This window comes from Amblyomma mixtum, chromosome 2, assembly GCF_055824585.1.
Source record: "Amblyomma mixtum isolate Tamu chromosome 2, ASM5582458v1, whole genome shotgun sequence".
Lineage (NCBI taxonomy): Eukaryota > Metazoa > Arthropoda > Arachnida > Ixodida > Ixodidae > Amblyomma > Amblyomma mixtum.
In genome coordinates this window covers 249932066-249956223 of record NC_143013.1, presented here as the reverse complement: position 1 = coordinate 249956223, position 24158 = coordinate 249932066, and the positions used below count along the sequence as shown (strand labels likewise).

The following is a 24158-nucleotide window of genomic DNA, read 5'->3' as shown; positions in this document are numbered from 1 at the left end:
TACAGTGCCCCAGCCGGCTGGCGCACCGCCTAGCTCTCTGCCAAGTTTGCCGAGATAGCGGTGTCCCTCTCGCCACTCTTCTCCTCCCAGCCTCCTTCTCTCTGTCCGCGCTGACTAGCACGTTGTGCTTTTAGCGGTGTGGGCGGGGCATTATTATTTTTTATTCTTTTTAATCGCCCACTCTTAACTTTTGTCCGCGCTGACTTTCGCTCTCCCCTGTAGACCTTTTCACGACCCTCGGGAAGACCGGTTTTCTGGGCTGTGGGGAGAACGTGGGGCAGCTTAGCCCTCAACTCTTTCCTGTACTCTGAGAACAGCCAAGTGCCCAGTATTGCGGCGCCCATGCACCTCTTTTTGAAAAGGTCTATAATTCGAGAGAAATTTACCTTTCTACAAGCTGCGAGCTGCCAACAGGATCTGCCCTTGGAAAGTCATGGCACACAACATTCATGTTCGGCAGTGGTTCGCAATTTTTATTTCTAACGGAGATTACGTTACCCTGGGTGGTATTTTAAAGAGCCCGAGTGGAAAATATGGTAATTTGGAAGCGATGTTAAGAGGCTGCAAACATATCCCGCATGTAATATCCGATACCTGAGGCCTTTCAGGTGCACTCTAAAATAAAATGAATAATAAAAATATCATGAAAGTGGCTCTATCAGCGCTCACGACGTATCACGAAACACGATAACCTTATGTCTGAAAAGAGCAGAATTACCTGCAGCACAAACGAATCAAAATGCAGAACGAAATCGCCAATCACATGACCTCCACGACACCTCTGGCGTTGCTCGCTCTTCGACAAACTTGACTGCTTTGAGCACACAATGTTCCTACATAGAGCTCACTGCACATCAACTCTAAAGACTCAGACGTTTTAAGCTGATTGCACGGCCTGTGGCTCCTTGCGCACGGCTGCCTGGATTGTGTTCCTTACTACCTTTCTTTCCTTTTGCAGCCATCTACTCCTTACTTATTGAACGACAGCAAGGAAGCCCATCTTGACAGATCTTCGCTGTCGTTATTTCTCAAATCACATGGCACATACTCCCGAAGGTGAAATGGTAAGGGTTCAGTGAGGAGATCCAAGAGAATCGGATTGCCTAAATTAAAGAAAATGAATGTGCTTAGTGCAATAAATCAAAGAATAATCAACGGGTGAAAAAATTAATTCTTTTTTGCTCATGTCTTCTTCGCCTTCGTTACTCTGATGGCCATTGCCATTTCTGGCGCAGGCGATCCGCCTGCAGACGAATTCATCGCTTTCTTTTGACATCGAGCTCGTATTCAAAATGCTCTCTGGACACATCCAAATGATAATTTGCTTCAACAGTTAGCTGACAAGAAGCTAAATGGCAAAGAACGCAGCCCGGTTGCTAATAATGTTTCGTTTTGCAATCTTTTTTTTTTATTAAGGTGTATGTTCTTCTTCATCAGGGGGTACCCCCATGAAGAATTATTACAAACTCGCCCAGCTGTCCATCCTTTTTCAAAGTATGTTCTTCTGCAGCACCACACACACACACAAAGAGAAGTAAGCGAGAAAAGCTGTCTCATGGCAAAGAAAAGAAATCATTATCAAAATCGCAGGATAAGTTTAAGAAGTTCTCATTCGTGGGTTGAATATGTTCTCAGCTATGCCGGTTAACATTATCGCTAAAGCACAGCTCGTTCCGTCCTTTATTCGCCATTAATTCCATCACGTGAACTGCTAGCCGAATCGTGAAAGAAGCTGCTCGAAGTGAAAGAAGAAGCATGATATGGAATCGGTCAGAAGCATACGCCTAATTCTCATCCTAGGCTTCTGCACGGTAAGCAAACGTGCGCGTCCGTGGGTCTAAACTTTTTTTAATGAGTGCTCTGAATGCGATCTTGTGGTCGTCTGATTGACTGCCGGGCTTCGAGGACGAGTTAAGACAAGAATTAGTTCCGGTTCAAAGAGTATCGCTGATAACAACATAAGGTGTTTGTTGTAAAGAATTCAAAAAGTCTAAGTATACTGACATGGGACTCCGTTATCGTCCTTTGCCTCTTGGTAGACTGAGACACGGAAATATAGTAAATCAGTTATGAGCGGTTGCGGTCGATTGATTGCAATGCTCACTTCAATGCGGAATATTAGTATGAAGTGTGTGACTTAACTTAGAACTGCCTCCAGACTCGTTAGCCTAATTTAATTTATACCGCTCTACTCTAAACCACTGGTATTAAGAAGGTGAGATTGAATTGCATGAGAAATCGCGTACTTTGGCCTTGCTCTGAAGCAGGATGGTTTGCTATGCGAGAAGTCGACTTGAGTTGAGGTTGTTGCAAGCTACAGGTGGTATTAGCCTTGCTATACGAAAAGCAGGTCCACATTGAAGCAGCGTGTACAGTAGATCCGACGAGCAAAAAAGTGCTTGAATAAGTAGTTACTGCTGCGGACAGCTACTCGTGAAAACGGCTCCAGTCATTTTCATAGCGTGTTTTTTTTGTCTTATCGCGGTTATTTTTTTTTGCGCACAATAGGCAATAAATCTCTTCTGCCTGGTTCGTTATCTCCTGGGGCGCTTCCGACGCAGATCAGGTGAGTAGTGCCATTTGGGTATCGGCGTACGGTAACCGTCAAGTAGTGGCTTATTATCACCAGAGGTATTAAGGAGTCATCAGTCTCTGCGGGTCAACTCCAGATTAATATTTATGCTATATACAAGGTTTTGTGCAGAAACAATGTGAAGGATTAGGTAGTGGAGTTTTTAGTTGGAATTCTAATAAATGAATAAGGGTGCCTCCGTGCGGTGCAAATCCTGCATCGTTGGCAATCTCTAAAGAGTGTCGGTGGGGTGATGCCCATAGGGTGGCTGGGAAGGAGGGTTTAGTCGCACGGTTTGGAATTGATAAGACCGAGTGGGGAAATTGCACGTATAGGAAATAAACGTGGGAGCTACAAGTGTAGATGCAAAGGCAATTAGCGAGTGATACACACTTGAAAGTAGTCTTGTCGTTATACCATGTCTAATAATCACACATGCAGGGACAGTTATAGCGGTTATAGTGGGGTACGCACTGGGGTTGTAAGATTTTAGGAAAGTTTAGATTTTGAAAAAAAGAACATAAAGGAAAAAAGTTACTATTCTGAGACGTCCGAATTATTGAAGCAATACCGAAAAACCATTACACCGACAATTTATCTCCAGACAGGAACGACAAGAGCTTAAGAAAGAAAATACTTTCTAAATTCTTTCTCGCGGATCACTATAGAAAAGTATGTGGAGCGAATTCTACTAGAGTGCCAGTATAAACTTTTGAGAAATGCTGCACCAAGCAGCATAAGGAAGTGACTGTACTATCAACGCTTTAGTTCCCGAGCAAGACTTTCTATAAAGCAAGTCGTCCTTAATAGCGGGTTGCGAATAAAATCAAAACGGAAATATTATACAAAAAAACTAGTCTATTGTGATCTGCTTCTGTGCATAGCGGTGGCACTAAGTGGAAATGAGGAGACATGTTGGAGTTCTTAAAGGGATATTAGGTTTGAAAGTTCATTAAGTAAGATTTTGTATAAATATTAATCGTGAAAGAGCGGTTTGATCAGGCAGTGCTATGGGGATCGTGCTGGGTCGGCGTAGCGTGGGGTTCTCGGCCCTTTTTTTTCCGCAAGTATTTTGCCCCCCATATCTAGCCATCTATCGATCTACTAGCAGCGTGGTTAGTATCCTACTACGAATCTTCACTCCCAATGGACCGCTAGACGCATATTTGTATCCACTCTGCTGAGCCTACACATGTAGTGTACTCCTCCTTCGTTTTTACGTCAGTAGTGTTCAACTATACGATGTGCAGCCGAGGGATATGGATGCGATATGCTAATAAAAGAGCACACGTGATAAATCCAGCGATCGATCCATATTGTTTGCCTCAGCGCTACATACGTCTATGATTGAATGACCTGCTTCGAGCAGCCCGGATGCAAATTACTTGCAATGCCAAGAGCTCTAGAAACTTCTTGCAGGCGCGAAGCTCTAAGTAAAAAAAAACAACAAAAGCAAAGCAAAGAACAACTTCACTGCAGAATCGATTTGTAACATTTTTTAAAAACTATTTCCCGACGTGTACAGAGAACGGACTCGTCTACGATGTGGTCTTGGGCACCGAGAGTTTCTTCGACCTCATCAGCGATATAGCGATGGCGAGCGTCATTCACATCAAGGTGCGTAAAACTGTGCAAGAGATTGGGCCTTCGTGTTTTCTGCCTGCTTGCATCAGTCCTAATGAGTGTTTGATTTTTGAATCCATTATTTCTTGGCTGCAGAGATTTGTTAGAGACGGGTATACACTCACTCCCCTAAGTACTGACCTAGAGATAGGTCAACACTTCAAAAGAACCAGAGAGAAGGACACTTACAAGCTTCATGCGATGTGTCATGTGTTATCTCTTACCAATTCGTCTAAACTGCCACTCTTTTCGATAACAATGTATTCAGCACTGCCAACAATATTATGCCAACGTTTAGTTCTCCACAGTTGGCGAAGAAGGGCAAACTGAAACAGGGGTTAATGTGGGATAAATTTGAAAGAAAAGGCCAACCAAAGACTTTTGCATATCGGAACTGCGCACTGATATAGGGTAACACTTGGATGAGATCATTCTTATAAGGCAGCCGAGTATCAGCCTCGCAACGGACCTCATGACTGAAACCTCCGGTGCCAGACTAAATTGAAAAGCATGTCTGTTCACACTACGTGTTTCTGTGTTACAAAGGTACACTCTAAAGAGAAAGATGTAAAGAGGGATGAACCTTGTCCTTTAGCACACACCCTTTAAAAAGGGGTGTACGCTAGAGGACAGCGTACTTCCTCTTTACTCCCATATAGGTGTATTCGTGTTTAGAGGGTAAGCAGAGGTCAGCTCTGGCAGTACCAAAGAACGCCTTTCGCTTGTCATGGCGTCTGCTACCCACACACATAATAAGGGAGTAATCACTCATTGACGTCCACCCGAACGCAGCTATACGGCTACAAAGGAAAGCTACACAGCTTTCTCAGAAACTTCGTAGTTAAAGAAAAATTCGTCCTGGTCCGGTGTTCGAACCCGGGACGGCAAGCTAACCGGGACGGCAAGCTTATGGTAGGGCGAGAGCGAATTGATCAATAACTCGAACTTGGGAATAGTGTTGGCCAAATGTTTAGGGGCCATGTTTAGGGCCAAATGTTTACAGCGACTGCTCCAGTGATGCGGTGGTCCCGGGTTCGAACCCTAGGCCGAATTTTTCTTTAACTACGAAGTTTCTGAGAAAGCTGTGTAGCTTTCCTTTGTAGCCGTATGGATGCGCTCGGGTGGACGTCAATGAGTGACTACTCCCTTATTACAAATCTACTCCACCTTGGGGGTTTCCCATAACATTTGGCTACCCACACACATTTTTGAAGAACAATGTAGACGTCTTCTTGAAAGCGCGGACAGCTTGACAAACTGCTTTATGTTCATAGCACTGCTTGCCAGTAGTACATTCGAAGGAATGACTTCTTTTTTGTTATAGGGAATGCCACTGTACCGAAGGGATCGAAAAGTAAGTTCGGAGATATCTTGTTGCAATCAGTGTTCGCGGGATGGATACGCTGAGCGTACTGACCGAATGGGATGTATAGGAACGGTGCATCACGTTTAGAGGGGGAGCTGTTTCACCCACCGTTTTCTGCTTCCCAAGTGACCGCCTGCGCACACCTGGCATTTCCGCGCTAGGTAAGGTTGGTGCGGTTAGCTGACAATGCAGGTTCTCATGACAGACGCCGAGAACAGTAAGGAGGAACCTGACTTGGCCTAAAACTTTAAAGCATTAAAAAAACCCCCGCTGCTTTAAAGTTTTTTTTCAGGTTCTTTCCTTTCTTCTATTTTTTTTTTCTTTTTCTTCTCCTGCTCCCTTTGTTGTTGGGTCGATTTTTTTTTCGCTGCCTTCACGGCCGGGAGGAGCGACAAGTACCCGCATTTTTCCACGATAGTTGCTGCACGGCCACGCATCCTGTCGAGCATATCAGCTCAGCTCGACACGCCTGTCAATCAGCAAGCCTGCGGTGCTTAACAAAGCGAAGGCCGCATCTGGACATTGTATTTTCCTGCTGATTACATGTTCTGCACACTCCATGTTTTTTCGTGGGAGTTCCCACACCCCCTTTTCCTATCCAAGCTTATATCTTTGTTTCTTACTTGTATACTTTTTCTTTTTTTACTTTTTTACTTCTATCTACTTATTTCTGTTTCCCGCTCACCTCTTCTGTGCCCAAACCCCTATAAAAGGGGAAACATCAGCGAAGACAAACCGCTCTTGAAAAAGATCGGTTTTCCGATCAAACGTCGAGTGAAATAAATGTTTCCTTTAACGAATCGTATATATATATATGCGGCAGCTTTAGACGTGAATTCGTGCAGAATCTTGATGCGCACACGATACAATTACTGATTATGCCGTGTAAACCATTGAAATGTTACGGCTGACCAAAAAACTACTCGTGAAACGCATATGAGGCCTTTCTTCCATTATATACGCTGGACATCAGCATGTATTTTTCTTTTGGACACGAACGTAGCGACGGCAGCCATGACCGGTTCTGATGCACAACTACGGTTCCACGCATCGGTCGTGTTTTGCAAAATTTAGGCAACACTGTGTTCTTATATGTTCCTGTGTACCATTTGTTGTGAGTATTCACATGAGAGTCAGTGCTTCGAGATGGTGCGAGAGAACGCCAGGAAACCTGTTCTTTGAAGATTTAAATTGGCGTGATTACGCCGTTTAAAGCCATTTAATCGCTGTGACCACGGTCAGAAAGCATCAATAATCCTTACAATAGGGGAATCGCTACATACAGTTACGTGTTCCCTTTGCACAAAATGCACTGATATTCGCGTACAGCAAAGGGAATTTTGTCGCTGGTTGTTCTAGTTCACTAACAAGCCGCGAATATGATGAAATTGCAGCATCATGCGCTTATTCTTGGCACTAGCTGGATAAATAACCTAGTGTGGTCTCTCCATAGCGTTCACGTCATGACGGAATCTGCTTAAAAAGCTGTCCGGAGTATATATATGAGAAAATAAAGAGTCTCATGTACCACCCCTGTACAGTTTTTCAAAGTGTGATGTTTTCATTGTGATATCCCTTAGAAAGCTCTCTGAAAGTGACGTGATTGACTCCACAAAACGCAGGCAGTTGTCCAAAGGATGCTTGGAATTTTCCTCCTGTGGAACTGCCTAGCAATGCTGATATGCTACGCGACCAACATTTTCGCCATCAAGTTCTACAGCAGCACGGTAAGCATACACGGCCAACTGAGTACTGATCGATAATTCTGCGTTTAACTGAAGTGACAGCCACCTGAACTGTCTGTCTTTTTACACAAACTCTAAAATTCAGCATAGTTAGCGTTAAGCTCCCCTCAAACTGAACACATAGAGACATGCTTAGAGTCTGCAAAGCTTTAATTGGCACCGCTGCGATAGCAGTGGTCGCCATGGTGGTTGTCAGTAGCGCCGACAGCGACACTGAGCATGGAGCGAAAAAAGAAAGTGGACACCATATAGTGACTGAGATAGGATAGATAAAAAAGAATCCTTTTTACAGGTCCATTCAAGGTTGTAATCAGTAGCCATTGTAATCCAAACCCACTCGCTCCGAATCTAAACCGTGGAATAGCCATTACCTGTGCTGGCCCACAAGAATTCGGAAGGGCTCAACACGCTTCTGGAAGGGACCCGCTGCTCTAGGGAGCAAAAAGCGTCATAGAAGAGGGCCGACGCAGTGCAGTCTTCTTTAAAAGACAGAGCGCTTACTGGCCACCACGGTGACTCAGTGGTAATAGTGCTCGGCTGCTGACCCGAAAGACGCGGGTTCGATCCCGGCCACGGCGGTCGCATTTTGACAGAGGCGAAATGAAACAGTCAGTCCCGTGTACTGTGCGTTATCAGTGCTCGTTAAAAACTCCAGGTAGTATAAATTATCCGGAGCCCTCCACTACGGTTTCTCTCATAGGCTTAGGTGCTTTGGGACATTGAACCCCATGAAACCTAAACCAAAGAGCATACTCACTATGGTGTAGTCTTGGCTGAGGCGTTCTATTGCAGAACATAAAGTCGTAGGATCAAGAACAAGACGGGATGGTTACAGTTCGACTGGAACGGAATGCGCCTTTCGTTAGAGTAAGGAAACTGAATTTCTGAAATAAAGTTTCGGGTCGTGTTAACTCATCCAAGTACGTGAGCTACACAATACTGCCCTGCTCCAGATTGCTCTTCGATATCGTCTCAGCTTTGTTGGGAGCTCGCACTGCCCGTGTCTCTCGTTTTCGGGCACCATAAGCCGCTTGCAGGGGTGTGTGCATCGATTTCTCAAGTTTCTGTTCCTTCAATTACATTCCTTCACGCATTGAAGGAATAGAGGAAAGCTTTCAGTCGCCAGTACTCCTTAGTCATGTTGGGCGTCTTAGAAACCCTCCACACTGCTGGGCGAAAAAACCTCTCTGCTAACATTGAAGTGTGCGATTCCGGGCAGTGACCATAGTGTAAGTTATTTCTTCTAAAGTCGGCTAATTTCACGCATAATATTGACCACAGAAACACATATGAAAAGAATGTGTGAAGAACGCATCAATATAACGACACTGAGTACATCTCGCGAAATGTGCCGCTGCTCTCTAGAAGTAGCTCGGAGCAGCGTTCATTTTTAAATGATGTAGATTTCACACTCAAGGCTAATGGTTCGTGTGTATTATCTTCTGTTTCATGCTTCAAGACTGGATTTGAAGATCTGCCTAAGCGTACAGACGAGGCCCGTCTCCGCGTGAGTAAAACACACAAGGTTGACGTGTTTAGCGCGTCGACTACGCTACATTGTCTGCACAAGATAAACTTTGATATCACTGCGAATAAAATTAGGCAGCTAAAGTCTCATGACTTGCTGGCTTCAAAATACTGAAGTAAACGCCTACCTTTTGTGTTGCAACGGTCAACTAGTAGTGTGGGCCGCGAAAGTTTTCGAGATGTGCGACGCTGGGCGTAGCGCAGCAAAACTAAAGCTGCACTGCTGCGCCATCTGCCGGAGTCGAGGCTCATTAATAGTAGTGCCGCACAAGGCGTGCCGTGAGCCTCGAAACCACGCTTTGTGACGGCAGACGGCGCAACAGTGTTGTTTTGCTTCGCTCCGCCACACATCGCACATACCGCAAACTTTTGAGGCCGACTGTACGTCGGCTACGCTTGCACGTTGACGCATATGAGGACGCGAAAGAAAAAGAAAGCATTAGCCGGTTTTTAATGCCTATTTTTGTTTTTATTGCAGAATATGCTTTTTTACGAACTGCTCGTTTTCATGAGCTTCATCGCTGTGGCCAAGGTGAGAAGTACCAGTATTTTGATGCGTTCTCTCTTGTGACCATATGCATGACGCGCGCTGCTTAGGTAGACAGACAGAGTTAAAGATAACATGAACGGTGAAGCGCAATCTAGCAAAAAGAAGAAACTTGAGGTCATCGAGGCTTTCGGATTGATATCTGGCATGGAAGGCGAGTAGGTAAGATCTGCACCGTTTGCCCTCACCCGGAGGGAGGTTTGTATGCCGCGTAAAGATAAAAAATTCTCATGATTGTCAGTTACGCGTGTGCATCAGTAAGGCAGAGTTGATATGGTTACGCTCTAAACTCCCAGCCGAGCTTCACAAACACTTGTTTAGTTATCATGTTTTTTCTTTTTGAAAACTTTCTATTTTTCTTTTCAATTTTTCTTCTGTCATTTTTGCTATCGGCATGGTGAGCTTCCGTGCTGTCTTCTGTTCCTCTCTTATGCTTTTATCAACTTCTTTGTCGCATGCTCTTGTTTCATTTTTTTCCCACTGGTATGGAATAAAATCTCAGTTGGTAGAGTGCCCTTGACCGTTCATGTTGTCGTTCACTCTTTGTCAACTTAAGCAGCGCATGTCTTTCATTTGATCATGTTGAAAGTAGCCGACTCCCAAGCACTTCTCCCTTGTGACAACGAAAATAGGTTGCCTGGAACTCTGGAAGGCATATCAGCTTGCAAAGCAACCGCTTCTTTGGCAGAGCTTGATGAAGCATCTTCACCTGTCAATCTTTCTTGGACAACATGAGTAAATGTTAGACCTCAGAAGTTTACAAGAAGCCAGAGCAAATCCAACCTGGAACGAAAATTTTTTGTCACATCTCGGTGTTAAGGATAGTTTGTGCCTTTTCAGTTACTTTAAAGCAGGCTTACTTAGTGGTAATTGCGACAAAGCTCGACTGAAGCAAAATGGCTGCTCGTGCGGTCTTCATCAAAGATATAGTTTACAGCTACGAAATCATTTTACATAATTTGAAGCCCTTCTATTCCGCATGGCATGTACAGCTACAAGTAAGCCATGTGTAATTAGAATGACGTTTTGGGGCTCCTAAGGTGTATATTTCGGGCCGTTAACGGCAAGCTCGTTTAAGGTATGTGAAAGAACTTGTTGACCCGTGCTTTACATCATCAGGCATTTTTTCTTGGTGGGGAGGAGGGGGGCGGTGGTGTTCAAAAGGGCCACTTGCGTTCAGACTATGTCCAGAAATGCTGGAAAAATGCGTTTTTCAGAGGTAAATACTTTATAAGCGCAACTTTTTCATATATCGTAAAATTTCACTCTAATAATCATTATACCCGCCGATTTACCCTGGGCAGGATTGCATTTTTTTGTCATTAATGTTTTCACTATCGCCAAAAGCGTTCCCCATTGGTTTTCTGTGGCAGTCTTAACTACTGGATGCAAGCGGCGGTCAAACTTTCTTTTTAAAAGAAAGATTTTGCTACGCATCGGAAGAATGAAATATTAGCTTCAATACTTCTATAACAGGACGTTGCAATATTCAACAGTTGTCTCAGAATTAAAATTATTGGGCAAGAATCCTCGACTTGGTATCACGCAATATTTTCTTTCTTGAATGTCTCGAGAACTACTTTAGCTTTACTATGACATTCTGACGTTGCTGGCGTGTTAATGCAGTCTGACCCGCGGTCGCAGGTGTTCGTCCTGTACAGCCTGTACTGCGTCTACCGTGGGCCCCGGGAGAGGGATGTCGCGGACAGCGCGCTCTCCTTGAAGTCATTTCCAGAGGCCGGGCAGGCCGCATCGCTGGTCGTCGATGACGTGTCCGTCGCCTCGTCGTCCCGCCGGGGTGACGTCGCCGTACCGAGTGCCGGCGAGCGCGATAGAAGCACGCCGTCGGCAGCGTCCCGCCAGATGAGCTCAGTGTCAGGAGCGGCGGCGTCAAGGGGAGCGACTGTTGCCGATAGGAGGGGGCTCACGGCGAAAGAGACCCAAAGCCTACACGGAGGCGTACCCAGCGAACAGGGGTCACCTCCTTTGGCGTCCGAGTCCTCTACTCCTGATGCAAAGAGTCGCTTGAAGATGGCAAAGCCAATTACACCGAAAAGGCAAGCTGGTAAACTCTCGCGAGCAAAGACCTCGTCGCCAACGTCTGTGCGTTCACGGGACCCGCCGACTTCTGGCCCGAGTAATAATCCCCACACAGTGAAGAGACCAGAGACGGTACAGGCTAGCAACGCCTCCTCGCGTCAGCAGTCGCGGCCCTCTACTCCGGGGCCGGTGACCAGTGGCGTTGCGACAATAACGTCGGGCAATGATCTGGAAATGGCGCAGGCGGGGTACTTGCGCGACAGAACGCCGTCGCGGACGCCGCAGCGCACCCTCGGGGTGCATTCCTTATTGCCTCGCGAACCAAACAACCTTCGTCGAGCCTACACGGCAAGAGAACTCAAAGGTGCCAGCGGGAAGTCTTCGCCGACACTGCCGTTTACTATTTCGCCGGACGAGCGGACCAAGGATGAGGCGGCCTCTGCCGCACCCGAGGTCCAAGCTAACACCCGGCGCGTACTGTCTTCGTCAGCGGCGTCGCCCCTAACCTAGTCCGGCAGTAAGTGCGCGCCTCCTACCCCAGAGGAGAGGACGTCGACGTGCGTACTGCAGTGAGAGGCATATCTGCGCTCGCATGACTGATTTCCCTCCAGTAATGCGTGCGCTGTCTAGATTTAGATATGAACAATGCTTTCTGTTTGCTTCGTTTCGTGCCAGTCTCTCTGTAAATGACGTTAAGCTTCAAACGGCAATCCGTCGCCGTGCCTTTGGTTACTTTCTCAGGTAACCTGTTAAGGATAATTTGGGACTTTGCCCTAATTCACAAACGTCAGTGTGTTCCTCGTGCATAAGGCTGATGACTTTTGCGTGTTGCTAAATGAAGACTTTGCGTTTCTCGCTACCACTTCTTGGCTGTGCGAAGTAGACGCAGTCAGTTTCTCAATATAAACTAAACCAGCTTCCCAAAAAGAAAGGAAACAAAGGTTGCATATCGCACATAGACATAAAATGGAGTTTTTCTGGTCAATCATTTGGCCTTGTGCGGTGCATTTTGCGCTATGATTGTCATGATATGATGTAAGTGATCTGAGCAGTGTGCAATGGCTGCTGGAGATGCCATGAAATGCTACGTATTACCATTTTATGAAAAAGGCTGGCGCTTTGCACGGGGATAACGAAGTGAGAAAACGAGCGCTATGGGCGCTCGTCGTGTCAACTGCTATTTCTTCGCCCAGTGCTAAGCGCCAGTCCTTTTTAAAGAATGGTGAACAATCAATAGATTTACGCCTTATCTACACACTGCCGTACAAGGAAGAGAATTTAGTCAGTGGCCAATAATAAGTAAAGGGGCGCTTGGCAGCTGGTGCCTGCTACCGATTCTGGTTCAGGCTAGACACACTTTCTGGATAAGTGTCGAGTTAAGCGATATGAAAAATACTGAGCTTTAAGAGTGCGTTTGTGGAGTTTCGCTGCTAGAAGCAGCATGTTTCCTGCTTACCCGCGCAATGATAACCATTACACGGTCTCGAACATCTCCCCAGTCGCTTAAGCTGCAGGAAGTGCAGGACCGAACCCGTCCAATAGGGGAGTGTGTTCTTTTGCTCACGTCCGATCAAGTGGTTCGGCTCTGTCTAAAAGTGTGGTTTTGTCCCTAACACTTGGTTTTGTTGGCTTCGTTCAGGTTTTCGTATCGACTATAAATCATAAGCTTTATGGCTTGTACGGCGAGCCTGTGCCACAAGAGTAGCAATGTCCAAACACTGCATGCGCGGACAGGGCAGTAAACGCTTCGAAGAAATGACATGAACTGATTATGAGTGGCTGTGCGTGCGCATGTATCTGTGGGAAGTTTCTTGATGTCCAGGTATTCAGTATGTACCCTTCTGCAAAAAAATTTGATCCAGACACCTAAGCCTGCTTACGTGTGATAATGCGAACGGAGTGGTTTTGTGTGGCCGAGTTTCGTTGTTTCATTCATTGCGTAATTTGTTGTGCGTGAAGACAGGCACACGGTGGGAACTTCGAGCTGCACGCAGTGACTGTAGCAAAGGCCCAACGCGCTACAGGAGGAGCACATGGCGTCACGTCTGGGGAGAGCCGCGGCAACAACCCTGCATGGCCAAGCGCACTGCAGCGTGCTGCATAGAAAGGGCGCGGCGAGAGGCGAGAGAGTGCCTTGCGTGCGGGCAATCCTGTCTTAGCTCTGACTCAGTGGTATCTCAGATGACGTCACTACGCGCGCTGCTTTTCCTCCTCACTTGCCACAGTGAGATCGCCTGTGTGCCGAGTCGTATGTGAATGGGCATGTAACCAATATCAGTGCAATGCGTGTGCCTCGATCGCAGTAGACGGCGTGATGACGTCATCTTTTTGGGGCCGTCTCTAGCCCTCAACAACGCCGCTGGCAGGCGGAATTTCGCCTAAAGGGGCTAGTAAGCTTTCGCATTAATAAAGTTAAGGAGTTGTTGAGATTGGGCTAGTCTGTCTTTGACAACCTAAGCAGCGCATGTCTTGCACATGACTTTGGGCTAAAGTGCGTGTACCACTTGGCATGCGTTTGAGCCTGGTAGTGGATCACTTACTACCGCCCTGAGGCTACACATCTACAAAAGGTAAGAAGAATTCTCGCTGCGACTCATTCTGGTATTTTGAGTTTTAAGAGTTTCATAAATGCCTGAAACTGACAACAAAAGCAGTTGTTAGTGTAGCGCCTGTCCTCGTGTTTCTCTCCCCTTCGTGGATTGTATGGTGTTTTCGCTCACCATAAAATATTAATTCTCTCGAGGTCACACGAGTAACAAAGAGGGGACGGTCGGTAAAAAGTTGCGTTTGTGCAGATACTCTACGCGCCTTTGCCGGAGTATACAACCGCAGCATCTGATAACTTAACAGCAGTGGTTGAGAGAATTTACAAAAAGCTAACAAAAGTAATGGATAAGTATAGCCATAAGATATCTATTTACCAGAAGTGTGTCACATTTTTATTGATCATTGCATAAAACATAACAAAACACATTTCACAATGGTACATTCAGAAGATGCATCTGCAGGAAACACAGATACGCTGCGTGCAAGATTAAAGCACAAATTTGTTCTTAGCATGATGTGATGGTTATGAAAGATCAAACAGGCGAAGAATAGAAATTAATTTGCCTGTTGAAGTGTCTTCCAGTATAACGTTATTTCTTTCGATGATATTGAGGTAACGTGGTAGATTATATATCAGTGATTGCTTACGATATGTAGCGCGGCAGTGAGGTACACTAGAAGGGATTTGGTGCCGTATATTGTCGGCAGGAAGAGAACGAAAAAGTCCCGAGAAAGGACGAGCCGTTGTAACGAGCTCGAGAGCATCCACCGATTCCTTAGAGCTTCCTAGAACAAAGTAATCTAAATTAGGTTGCCAGACATATCTACTCAGCAATAGTAGGCCCCTGTAGGTGTGCAGTTTTTTTTATCCGCGCCTTTCCGACACACTCAACAAAGCAATAAATTGTTTACACTGAGTACAGCTTTTCCACTTCGTGGCATTTCCGCCTGGACGGCTAAATTTAGCAGTGTGAAGAGTTCTCTTCGTATAAACATGGAAGTGTACCTACGCTCTGTATTCGCATTTTTCCTTCCTCACAGTTGCACGGCCTGTGAATTTTGTCGGCAGTCATGATTCGGTTGGTTGGTTGGTTTATGCGGCTTAATGTCTCAAAGCGGCTCAGGCTATGAGAGACGCCGTATTGAAGGGCTCCGGAAATTTCGACCACCTGGGGTTTTTTAACGTGCACTGACATCGCACAGTACACGATGTCAGCGCACGTTAAAAACCCCAGGTGGTCGAAATTTCCGGAGCCCTCCACTACGGCGTCTCTCATAGCCTTAGTCGCTTTGGGACGTTAAACCCCATAAACCAAACCAAACCAATACAGTCACGTGGGCCGTGCGTATGGTTTCTTTTACTTCTTGATACTTCTTCTACTTTTACTTCTTCGCACTCGTAAGGACACAAAAACAAAAATTAGTCATCGCTTAGCATACGAGATCCCTCCCGAGCTCGCTCCCGAGTAAGGTCTCCTTCTCTTCAATAGCTTCATAGATCTCAGGTGGCGCTGTTGTGCAGGGTTTAAGCGATGCACCTCTGTCCCTCCAGGTGGCTGTTCGAAGCAGCCACAGGTGGCGCTTGTGAAGCACACTTTGTTCTTCCCGAGCTCCCATGAGGCTTATTTCTGCACGGATAGTTCTTCAGGCGGTGGTCCATCCCTCGAGCAATGAGCTGATGCGCAGGGCCACTGTGAGCAGGGGGTAAGTGTACTGAATTTATCGGAACTGATTTCATTGCCACCTGCTTTTAACGCGATAGAGTTAAGGAGCACGTGTCGCAGAAAGTACGGAGTCGTCGTCGGCGCCGTTGAGTCGCGTGAGCGAAAAATCCCCGAAAAATCCCCTGAGAAGCAACCTTTGAGGCCGGTGGGCCACCTAGGTCACGTGACCTTGCGGCAGCATCGCAATCTACTAATCAGATTGTGAGCAAATTGGCCACCGGGACAGGTAGCAGTTAAATTAATGATTCCCCGCTCGGGAAGAGCAACCTGGGTCGCACAAGGCCCACCACTGGGAGCAACTGCCATCGTTAGGAAGTGGCGCGTCGCTAAACCCTTGTATGACTGCGCCAGGAGGTGTATGAAGAGTCCCAGGGATCTATGAATGTAAAGTAGAGAATGACATTCTGCATATATGAGCATTAACCCATTACGCTATAGCGTCAAACCCTTAAAGGGTCAGTCTACTGAATTTTATCGACCATATTTTCTTTGCGGCAACCGATAGCTCTTTACTCAAATTACCGTTTAGGCAGCTGTGGTGCCAAGGAGTGCGGTAGAACATTTTAAAATAGAATTTATTAATGTGGGAACACATCTGTATGAGATGGTAGTCTCATCTGGCAACCATCTGATTTCCGCCGCGCGGCGACAAACATGGCGGCGCCCGTCGAAGCCGGACCTCTCGCTTCGGACTGAATTCTCGTTGTTGCTGCCTTTTTAAGTGCGTTCACTGGCCATTAATGGGGCGCCTGTCTTTCGCTTCGTCTCATCTCGCCTATAAGAAAACATATAAGAGATAAATTTGCTTTATTTTAATAATTAGAGTGACGATTCTGCCGCTCCTAGGCTTAAGTGGAGAGTCGGTTTGTTTACAGCAATGGTTCCCGTCCTGACGACCAGATGGCGCCACTATAGGCAAGTTTATTTTTGCGTCTCTGCTAGCATACGCTGAACTAAAAGAGGGAATGTGCCTGCGTTTTGCGTACGTGTAACTATAAATATTCATGTGATTTACAGAAAAAGCGAGCGGTACGCCTTCTACAGTTTACTAGAACAAAACGTGCGTTTCTCTGACATTGGGGCATACAAATGGTACGTAGTATATTCACTGATGCTTCTACAAAAAAAGACTACCACTTTCTTGAACAAAATGAACGTTTGGGGTCGCCACCATGCTTTTTTACGCGACTTTTAACCCCGAAATAAAATATAAATTCCTGCCTAAACCGGGCGCAGACCCCTCGTTATTGATGTTATAGGATGCCAACTACCAGAATATGCCATTATTTATACACTCATCTCGGTGAGTAGACTGACCCTTTAAGGCGGCGCTTAGTGTCCCCGCCAGTTTTTTCGTGACACGGACGGACTGGACACCGCTTTTCCCGTGAACGGCACCTCTAATGCTATAGAATTAAAACTTCGTCGCAGGTTTAGCCGCCGGAGTTTCGTCCCTGAACGCATTTCAAACCTTTAACATTGTTTTTTAACTGCTACTCTCTGCTGCACGAAAGAAAATTTGCTGCCCATTCAGTTTCTTCTTCTCTGTTTCCAGCCTGCACTGCTAATACACGTAGCTGCAATGGATAGTAATGACATTTTGTCATGTCGTGGTCGCAAGTGACTTCCAGTCAATTCTTAATCAGTGTTTCCTTATTGTTAGTACGCGCTTTTGGCCTTCTGAGGCCTCAACAGCATTAGCAGCACTGAGAACAAAAAAAGAGATTGGTAACACCAAGAAAATTCTTGTGAACCACTCATTTCATGACTCTTTACCATGAAGAGAGGTCGGCTGCATCTAAATCTTCGTAAGAAGCGTGCCGAAAAAAAGGGTTTCTCTCTTCGCAATCCTCAAGTGTTGTCTGGAAACTCATAATAACGGAGCTCGCAATGTGGACTCCGGCGCAGCTGTTATTTGAAAAGCTACAGGGAGAGCCTATTAAATGCGTGAGCAATCAACGCCAGCTCCGCGGCATTAATTTCCTCGAAGACACCTGGCGGAGAAGCCGTAATGAATTACCGGCGTTGAAGGCGCCACTGCCCATCCATAGCCTCCTTGCGATAGGTCCTGGCGCAGGTTCTGTGTTGAACACTAGTGACCAAGCTACTTGAGGATGATGCCCGTTCTGCCCTCGGCCTTGCTCCTGTTGACACTGTGGAGCGGTACTGCAGAAGCAGAGAAGTCTAGGGGCAAGCCTAAGTCCCCGTCGAAATCCAAGCAGGGGTTGAACTACGAGGATGACGATTGGTTGACGCCACCCTCTGAGGATGTGTGGAAGACTTCAGAGCTGGCGTACGACCTGTCTCTGCCCGACACGATTTATGGTGAGCTCGAAGTGAGGTACGGGGACATGTCGGTGGCCCGGGACACTATGGTCGTGCCCACCCGTACATCTGAAGCCCCAGAGGTCAGCTTAAATGGCGCCGTCAACTGTATGCCACCGTTCGCTCTGGTTATGATTGACCCGGACGTGCCTAGTCGCGAACAGCCCACGGAGCGTAGTCGGGTACACTGGATGGTGCTCAACGCCAACAGCACGGAAAGGCTGCACGAAGGCGAAGAGGTGGTGCCTTACAGAGGTCCGAGCCCGCCCGAGGGAACGGGACCTCATCGGTACGTGTTTCTGGCCTACTGCCAAGCTGGCAAGTGGGTGTCGAGCGACGACATTGCGCCGAAGCGAAGGAACAAATTCGAGCTGAGCGATTTTGCAGCGAATCTTAACGCTGGCAACGCGTTCGGAGGCACATTCTTTTACGCAGAGAACGCCTGAAAGGTGACCTGAGAACTAGTGCGGCAGGAATGTATGAATATGTGATGAAAAGTCCGATGGTTTTGTAGCTGGTGACACCACCTGTTGGCTCTTTGATGGACATCGTTGAACGCAGGGCAATGCAGACAATAATGGGAATTATGAGAAATAAAATTCATTAAAAGCGTTTCACTCGTGGCGATTTTTATTGTGTCAGCATCTAGCTCAGCGCTAATTCTTGGTGAAAGAGCCTGAGCGTCACAAAGCAATTTCGGCGTTCTGGAAATGGGTTTAGGGCTTTAACGCAACATCATGTTTATCTCGAAAATCTCGAAACAATTCGCATATGTTTTAGATTAATGCTTGTAGATATGTAATTAGCGTACGGGTTTATAGGTTTATTGTTGGATTTGCGTACCTCGTACCTAAGTGATGAGGATGGAAAATTTATTTTCAACCAATAATATTGCATTATTCAGACCAATAAGGGTGGAACAGCTTCGATTTTTGTGCGTGTATATATCGCACTGAAATTATATGCTGTGTAGTAGTTTTGAGTTAGCAGGGGCTCCAGATAAACTATTTTTTTTGTGTGCTACCGTTACCGTCTTTGTTGCGCTGTGAAGCGCCAAAATATGCACGCTTCCGCGTTTGTTTAGGACAAATGGTTGCGCCTCATTTGCATTTTCATGCTGTATTTTCACAATGTAAAAATATTTTCTTTCTTTTCTCGGTACGTCGTATAGGGCAGCTGCGTCAATATATCTCATTTCTACCTTGAACGTTTTTTCGAAACGATATGGCTTGCGCGACTTCTGTCGTTAATCTGCCGGTATCACTACTTTCCAAAATTATATAGGCATCAAGACCCGTTTCAGGAGTTTCTACAGACACTGCGAAAACCGGCCAGCAAGAAGGCATTTATCAGCTCAGAGTCTTTTACAACATGAATCGTTTGTGACGCTTGTATATCGATGTTGTTTACCCCAGTAAACATGGCAGATACCCATGTAGGGGGATTGGCCAAGGTATGGTGTAACGTTAAAGACCGGAGGCGGGCAGAGTGGGTGAGGGAACAAAGGCGGGTTAATGACGCCCTAGTCGAAATCAAGAGGAAGAAATGGGGTAGGGCAGGGCATGTAATAGGAAGGCAAGATAACCGCTGGTCGTTAAGGGTAATGGACAGGATGCCAACAAATGGCAAGCGTAACAGGAGGCGGCAGAAAGGTAGGTAAGCGGATGAGATTAAAAAGTAAGTAATACTTTTTAACATACATCTTAATAACCTATTTTCACGTTGATGCCAGATACGAGGACAATGAACAAATGTTATGATTCCATGCCTGAATACACTGTAGGCTAATGAATGAAGTAATAGTTTCCTGACCCAACTAGGTAAAAAAAAACATTTTAATACACTACAACAAGCAGACAACTTTAACGAAGCCTTGCACATATGCAGCATTAGTGAATAGAAAAAAGAAGACCGGAATGAAACCAAATTCCCAAAGATTTTACCGAATCAGAAAAATGTACTAGAGGGCAAGAGAAGTTTGTACAGCGAGATGTATGCAAACAAAGGGAGTATGAAAGTGAGACACTCTTTAGTGGGCTGTGGAAGCAAACTAACTTTGATTTAGAATGATTGATATCAGTTAAATTCATTTCAAACCATTCTGTTAAATTTCTGACGTCATTCTGAAGAATTGAAAATGTGTTTGAAAAATTCACGTGGGTAGATACAACTGCAGTACCATCTGCGTATTGAAATAGTTTGCAAGTAGGCAGCAGAATAATTAGAATAATGATTATTGAAAAAGTTCAGATACTATTTTTTTCAAGCTACATCTTCTCAGATCCGCGCCCCATGCATGGAAAACATGGCTATCTCCTATGTTCCTGGCTATATTTTTTAACTGCTCACAACAGCTGTGCACAGCATTGTTCTGCCGTCTTGTGACTGTCTGGAGCAAATATTAATGCGTCAACATTTGTTTCCAGCAGTTCGCTCCACCTCGGAGCGCCTGCATTCATTGTGTATTTAGCGCAACTAAGTGAGCCTTTCAGTATAACGCATTGTGGGGTTAGTTGTCTCATTTTAAGTAGGGGTGTGCGAATATCAAATTCTTCGAATACGAATCGAATACGAATACTTGGCTCGGAATATCGAATCGAATATCGAATAATCAAGGACAGACGCATTTAACCACTACAAAACACTTATTTGAGCGCCCAAGAACATCACAGTTCAACTATCGATGATTAAATGAACACAAAAGGTGTGTGTGGCTGCACAAAAAGTATCAGTCTCGAACATTATTCTTAGAAGAGTGGAAATATCAGAGAAGATGGCTGGTACACAGCAGTGATTAAGGCTAGCTTGCCATCAGCACGAACGCGCGTTGCTGGGATGCACATAAAAGGTTGTCATGAAAAACCCGCTGCTCCACATGGTCAGGCAGAAGTAGTTCCCTTCTAGCTGAAACGACCCCTCCAGCCACAGAAAATGCCCTATCACTTGGCACTGAACTGGCACGTATTGCGAGGTACTTCGTGCACAGCTCTGACTATGCCAGCTTCGCAGGTATAGCCACAAAGAAGCTCACCAGCGCAGTCAGCTACGGCATGGCCCTTGGAGGAAGGAATGCGCATTGCTCTGGGCGCCGCCATGTTGTTATGTCTCAGTCGATAGGGCTTGCGGACCGAAATGAACGCCGGTGCTCACAATGAATATTCGGCTAGATACGAATATTCGCGTCGGGTCGAATATTCGAGACAACACGAATAGTTGGATTTCGAATCGAATACGAATACTAAAAATATAATATTCGAATTATATTCGAAAATTTAGAATATTCGCACACTCCTAATTTTAAGAGTTCTTTTCAGAGCACACGAAGACGGCGAATAAAAGTACGACGAAGACCGGGCAGGACGCTGTCTTTCTTTCTCGTCCCTTTCTGCGTTGTCTTTATGTGCGCTCTCGGCCATCTCGCCACCCTCTCCACTCCTGGGATTTCGTTCTGGCGGACTGGGGCATTTATGACAGTTTTGCAGGTCAACCAGTGAATTCCGGTCCGGCCAACACACTGCAACTTAATGTTTCTCGCCCTACAACTCTTCTCACATAAAACTCTCGTTCCCCACAGGAGCTTGCTCCTCGGAGCGAAGGGCCTATTATACCCCGCTAATAATGAAGGCTTTGCACAGTCGAATGCAAGTCCTCTTGTCGAAATGTCGGCGCAGCACCACGAGGCTCCCTCAATCTCTGTTCACTTTGTGTTGTAATGAAACTACCGCAATTTACAAACTTTTACCGGTAATTGGTAATGTAATGAATTGCTATCCCACTCTAGCTATTAAGTAATGCAATAAATTACTTTAGCCTTGCCGCGGCGGTTCCGTGGTTACGGCGCTCGGCAGCTGCTGACCCGGAAGACTCGGGGTCGATCCCGGCCGCGGCGGCCGAATTTCGATGAAGGCGAAATTCTAGAGGCCCGTGTACTGTGCGATGTATGCACGTTAAAGAAACCCGGGTAGTCGAATTCTGGAGCCCTTCACTGCGGCGTCTCTCATAGCCTGAGTCGCTTTGGGATGTTAAACCCAATAAACCAAACCAAACCAATAAATTACTTTGCGGAAAGTGATCTTAGAGCAAAAGTAATATATCCGGGTGGGGGTCGCCCTAACTCCAGCCGTGACACGAAAGTGGCCGCAATTCGAAGGTTTATATCCCCGCCCCGGGTGTCCAGTCTGCAAGAACCGAAATCATGAGGCCGACATTCACCACCTGCTGTGGGTTTGCCCGGCGCTGAAGCCGACAAGAATTCGGCACCTGGCGGCAGCGGGTCTTTCGCCCGACAATAGTGCTTCGTACACCGCTTGGACACAATGGCCTTATCATCGTTCACTGCTCGATTCATTAGATCAGCGAACCTTTTCTTATTTATTTAGGCATCCTCATCTATCATTGCATATCGTTTTATGCCATGAGGCAATCAACATCGCTTAAAAAAATGCCCAACTGCCTCGTTCTTTCGTATGCACTTGGAAAGCAGGATCGACGCACGAAAAGATGGGGATCAATTAAGGCATCGGCAAGTACAAGAGGATTGAGCGAGACCATGTGTTCAAGACATCCGGTGTCCTGTGTTGTCGGCTCGCATTCACTCACCAAAAACGTCCATCGTGTCCACTACCCAGCTCGCCGAGAAACCACAGAGTTGCACAAACACTGTCACGCAACTACCAGTGGAGTCTATGTGGATACCGCAGACCCCTCAACTGCTGCCACACTAATCTTTAGTGATTCATAAGGAGCAGTCCGGAATTTTGCACCCGGCATTATTCAAACGGCTGCTTTCAAAATTCTCAATTCAACCACCGACCAGATCATTCCAACTCTTATGGATAACTGCTCATGTGGGCAACCTTGGGAATGAAGCAGTTCACAACAGAGCTCGAGCGCACGTTAACCGATAAGGGCCAGCTACAGACTCAGGCAGTGCACGCGAACACCTGGTTGCCTATAACGAAATTTCTCTCTACTATAGAGAGCAACGGCTCAAATATCGCAATAAATTCCTCTGTAAACTGGAGCAAGTGACCTGGCGAGAGCTCCAATCCCGTACCTTTCTATCCCCAGCTCACCTTATTTTATTGTTTCCTCAGCCTTATTACAACCTACCGGTACTCATCTATGGGGCAGAAATATGGAGGCTAACAAAGAGGGTTAAGCTTAAGTTAAGCACAACGCAGCGAGCTATGGAAAGAAAAATGATAGGTGTAACGTTAAGAGATCGGAAGCAGGCGGAGTGGGTGATGGAAAAACGATCGTTAATGACATCCTAGTCGAAATCAAGAGGAAGAAATGGGCTTGGGCTTGGAATGTAATGCGAAGGTAAGATAAGCGGTGGTCCTTAAGGATAACGGAGTGGATTCCAAGAGAAGGCAAACGTAGCAGGAGGCGGCAGGAAGTTAGGTGGGCGAATGAGATTAAGAAGTTTGCGGGGATAGGGCTGCCGCAACTGGCAAATGACAGGGTTAATTGAAGAGACATGTGAGAGGCCTTTGCCTTGCAGTGGGCGTAGTCAGGCTGATGATGATGGTGATGACGATAGGTATGCTTGATATCACGTAAGGTCGCTCGTGCTTTTGGCCCATCCCACCAGCTGCTTTTGTGCAGCCGGGTCTGAGCTGGACATTGCGCTCTCCCATTGCTCTATGTCGGGGAGTTGCCATTCGAAAGGTGACTGGAGCTCAGAGCAGATGCAGAGCATCTGCTCTCAGCTCTTCTCTCTTCTGGGTGCCCCGCAGGGGGTGCAACAAGGGTGTAACAAGGCTCAGGGAACAATAAATGTTTCGCCATCAGCACCGCCTGCGGATGTACGAGAGGTAGGCAGACCTCAGGAGACCACATGGCGCTAGCGTTCGCCAAGCACTAAGATGTAAGGCAGTGCTTGTGGCGCCGAAGGAGCAGATGGCACACGTCGGAGTGCAAAAAAATTCAGGAACGCGTGCAAAGGCACTCCCATTGTTTCGTCGCCGAAGGACGCACCAGCGCCAAATTTCACTCGTCGCCATGGAGGGCTGGCGAACAGCCAGCAGTGCGCATGATCGTAAAATTCTTGACTGCAGTCCGCCGGCGTCGATTCCCGAGACTGCCGCAGGAATCAAAAACCTGCTTTGCAGGATTCAAACTGTAGAAAGAGATTCGG

At 46.4% G+C, this 24158-nt stretch overlaps 2 protein-coding genes across 2 annotated transcripts; both read left to right on the top strand.

Moving 5' to 3' along the window:
• The first annotated feature begins 1760 nt into the window (after positions 1 to 1760).
• On the top strand, positions 1761 to 11930 carry LOC149363464 (uncharacterized). Its single transcript, XM_089568556.1, has 7 exons — positions 1761 to 1811; positions 2509 to 2566; positions 4098 to 4189; positions 7184 to 7288; positions 8766 to 8813; positions 9312 to 9365; positions 11025 to 11930. Exons 1-7 carry the CDS (start codon positions 1761 to 1763, stop codon positions 11928 to 11930), a joined length of 1314 nt encoding a protein of 437 aa, XP_089424682.1.
• A 5875-nt stretch (positions 11931 to 17805) lies between these two features.
• LOC149363463 (protein D3-like) lies at positions 17806 to 18462 on the top strand. Its single transcript, XM_089569929.1, has one exon. The coding sequence runs from the start codon at positions 17806 to 17808 to the stop codon at positions 18460 to 18462; it is 657 nt and encodes a 218-aa protein (XP_089426055.1).
• Positions 18463 to 24158: the final 5696 nt, after the last annotated feature.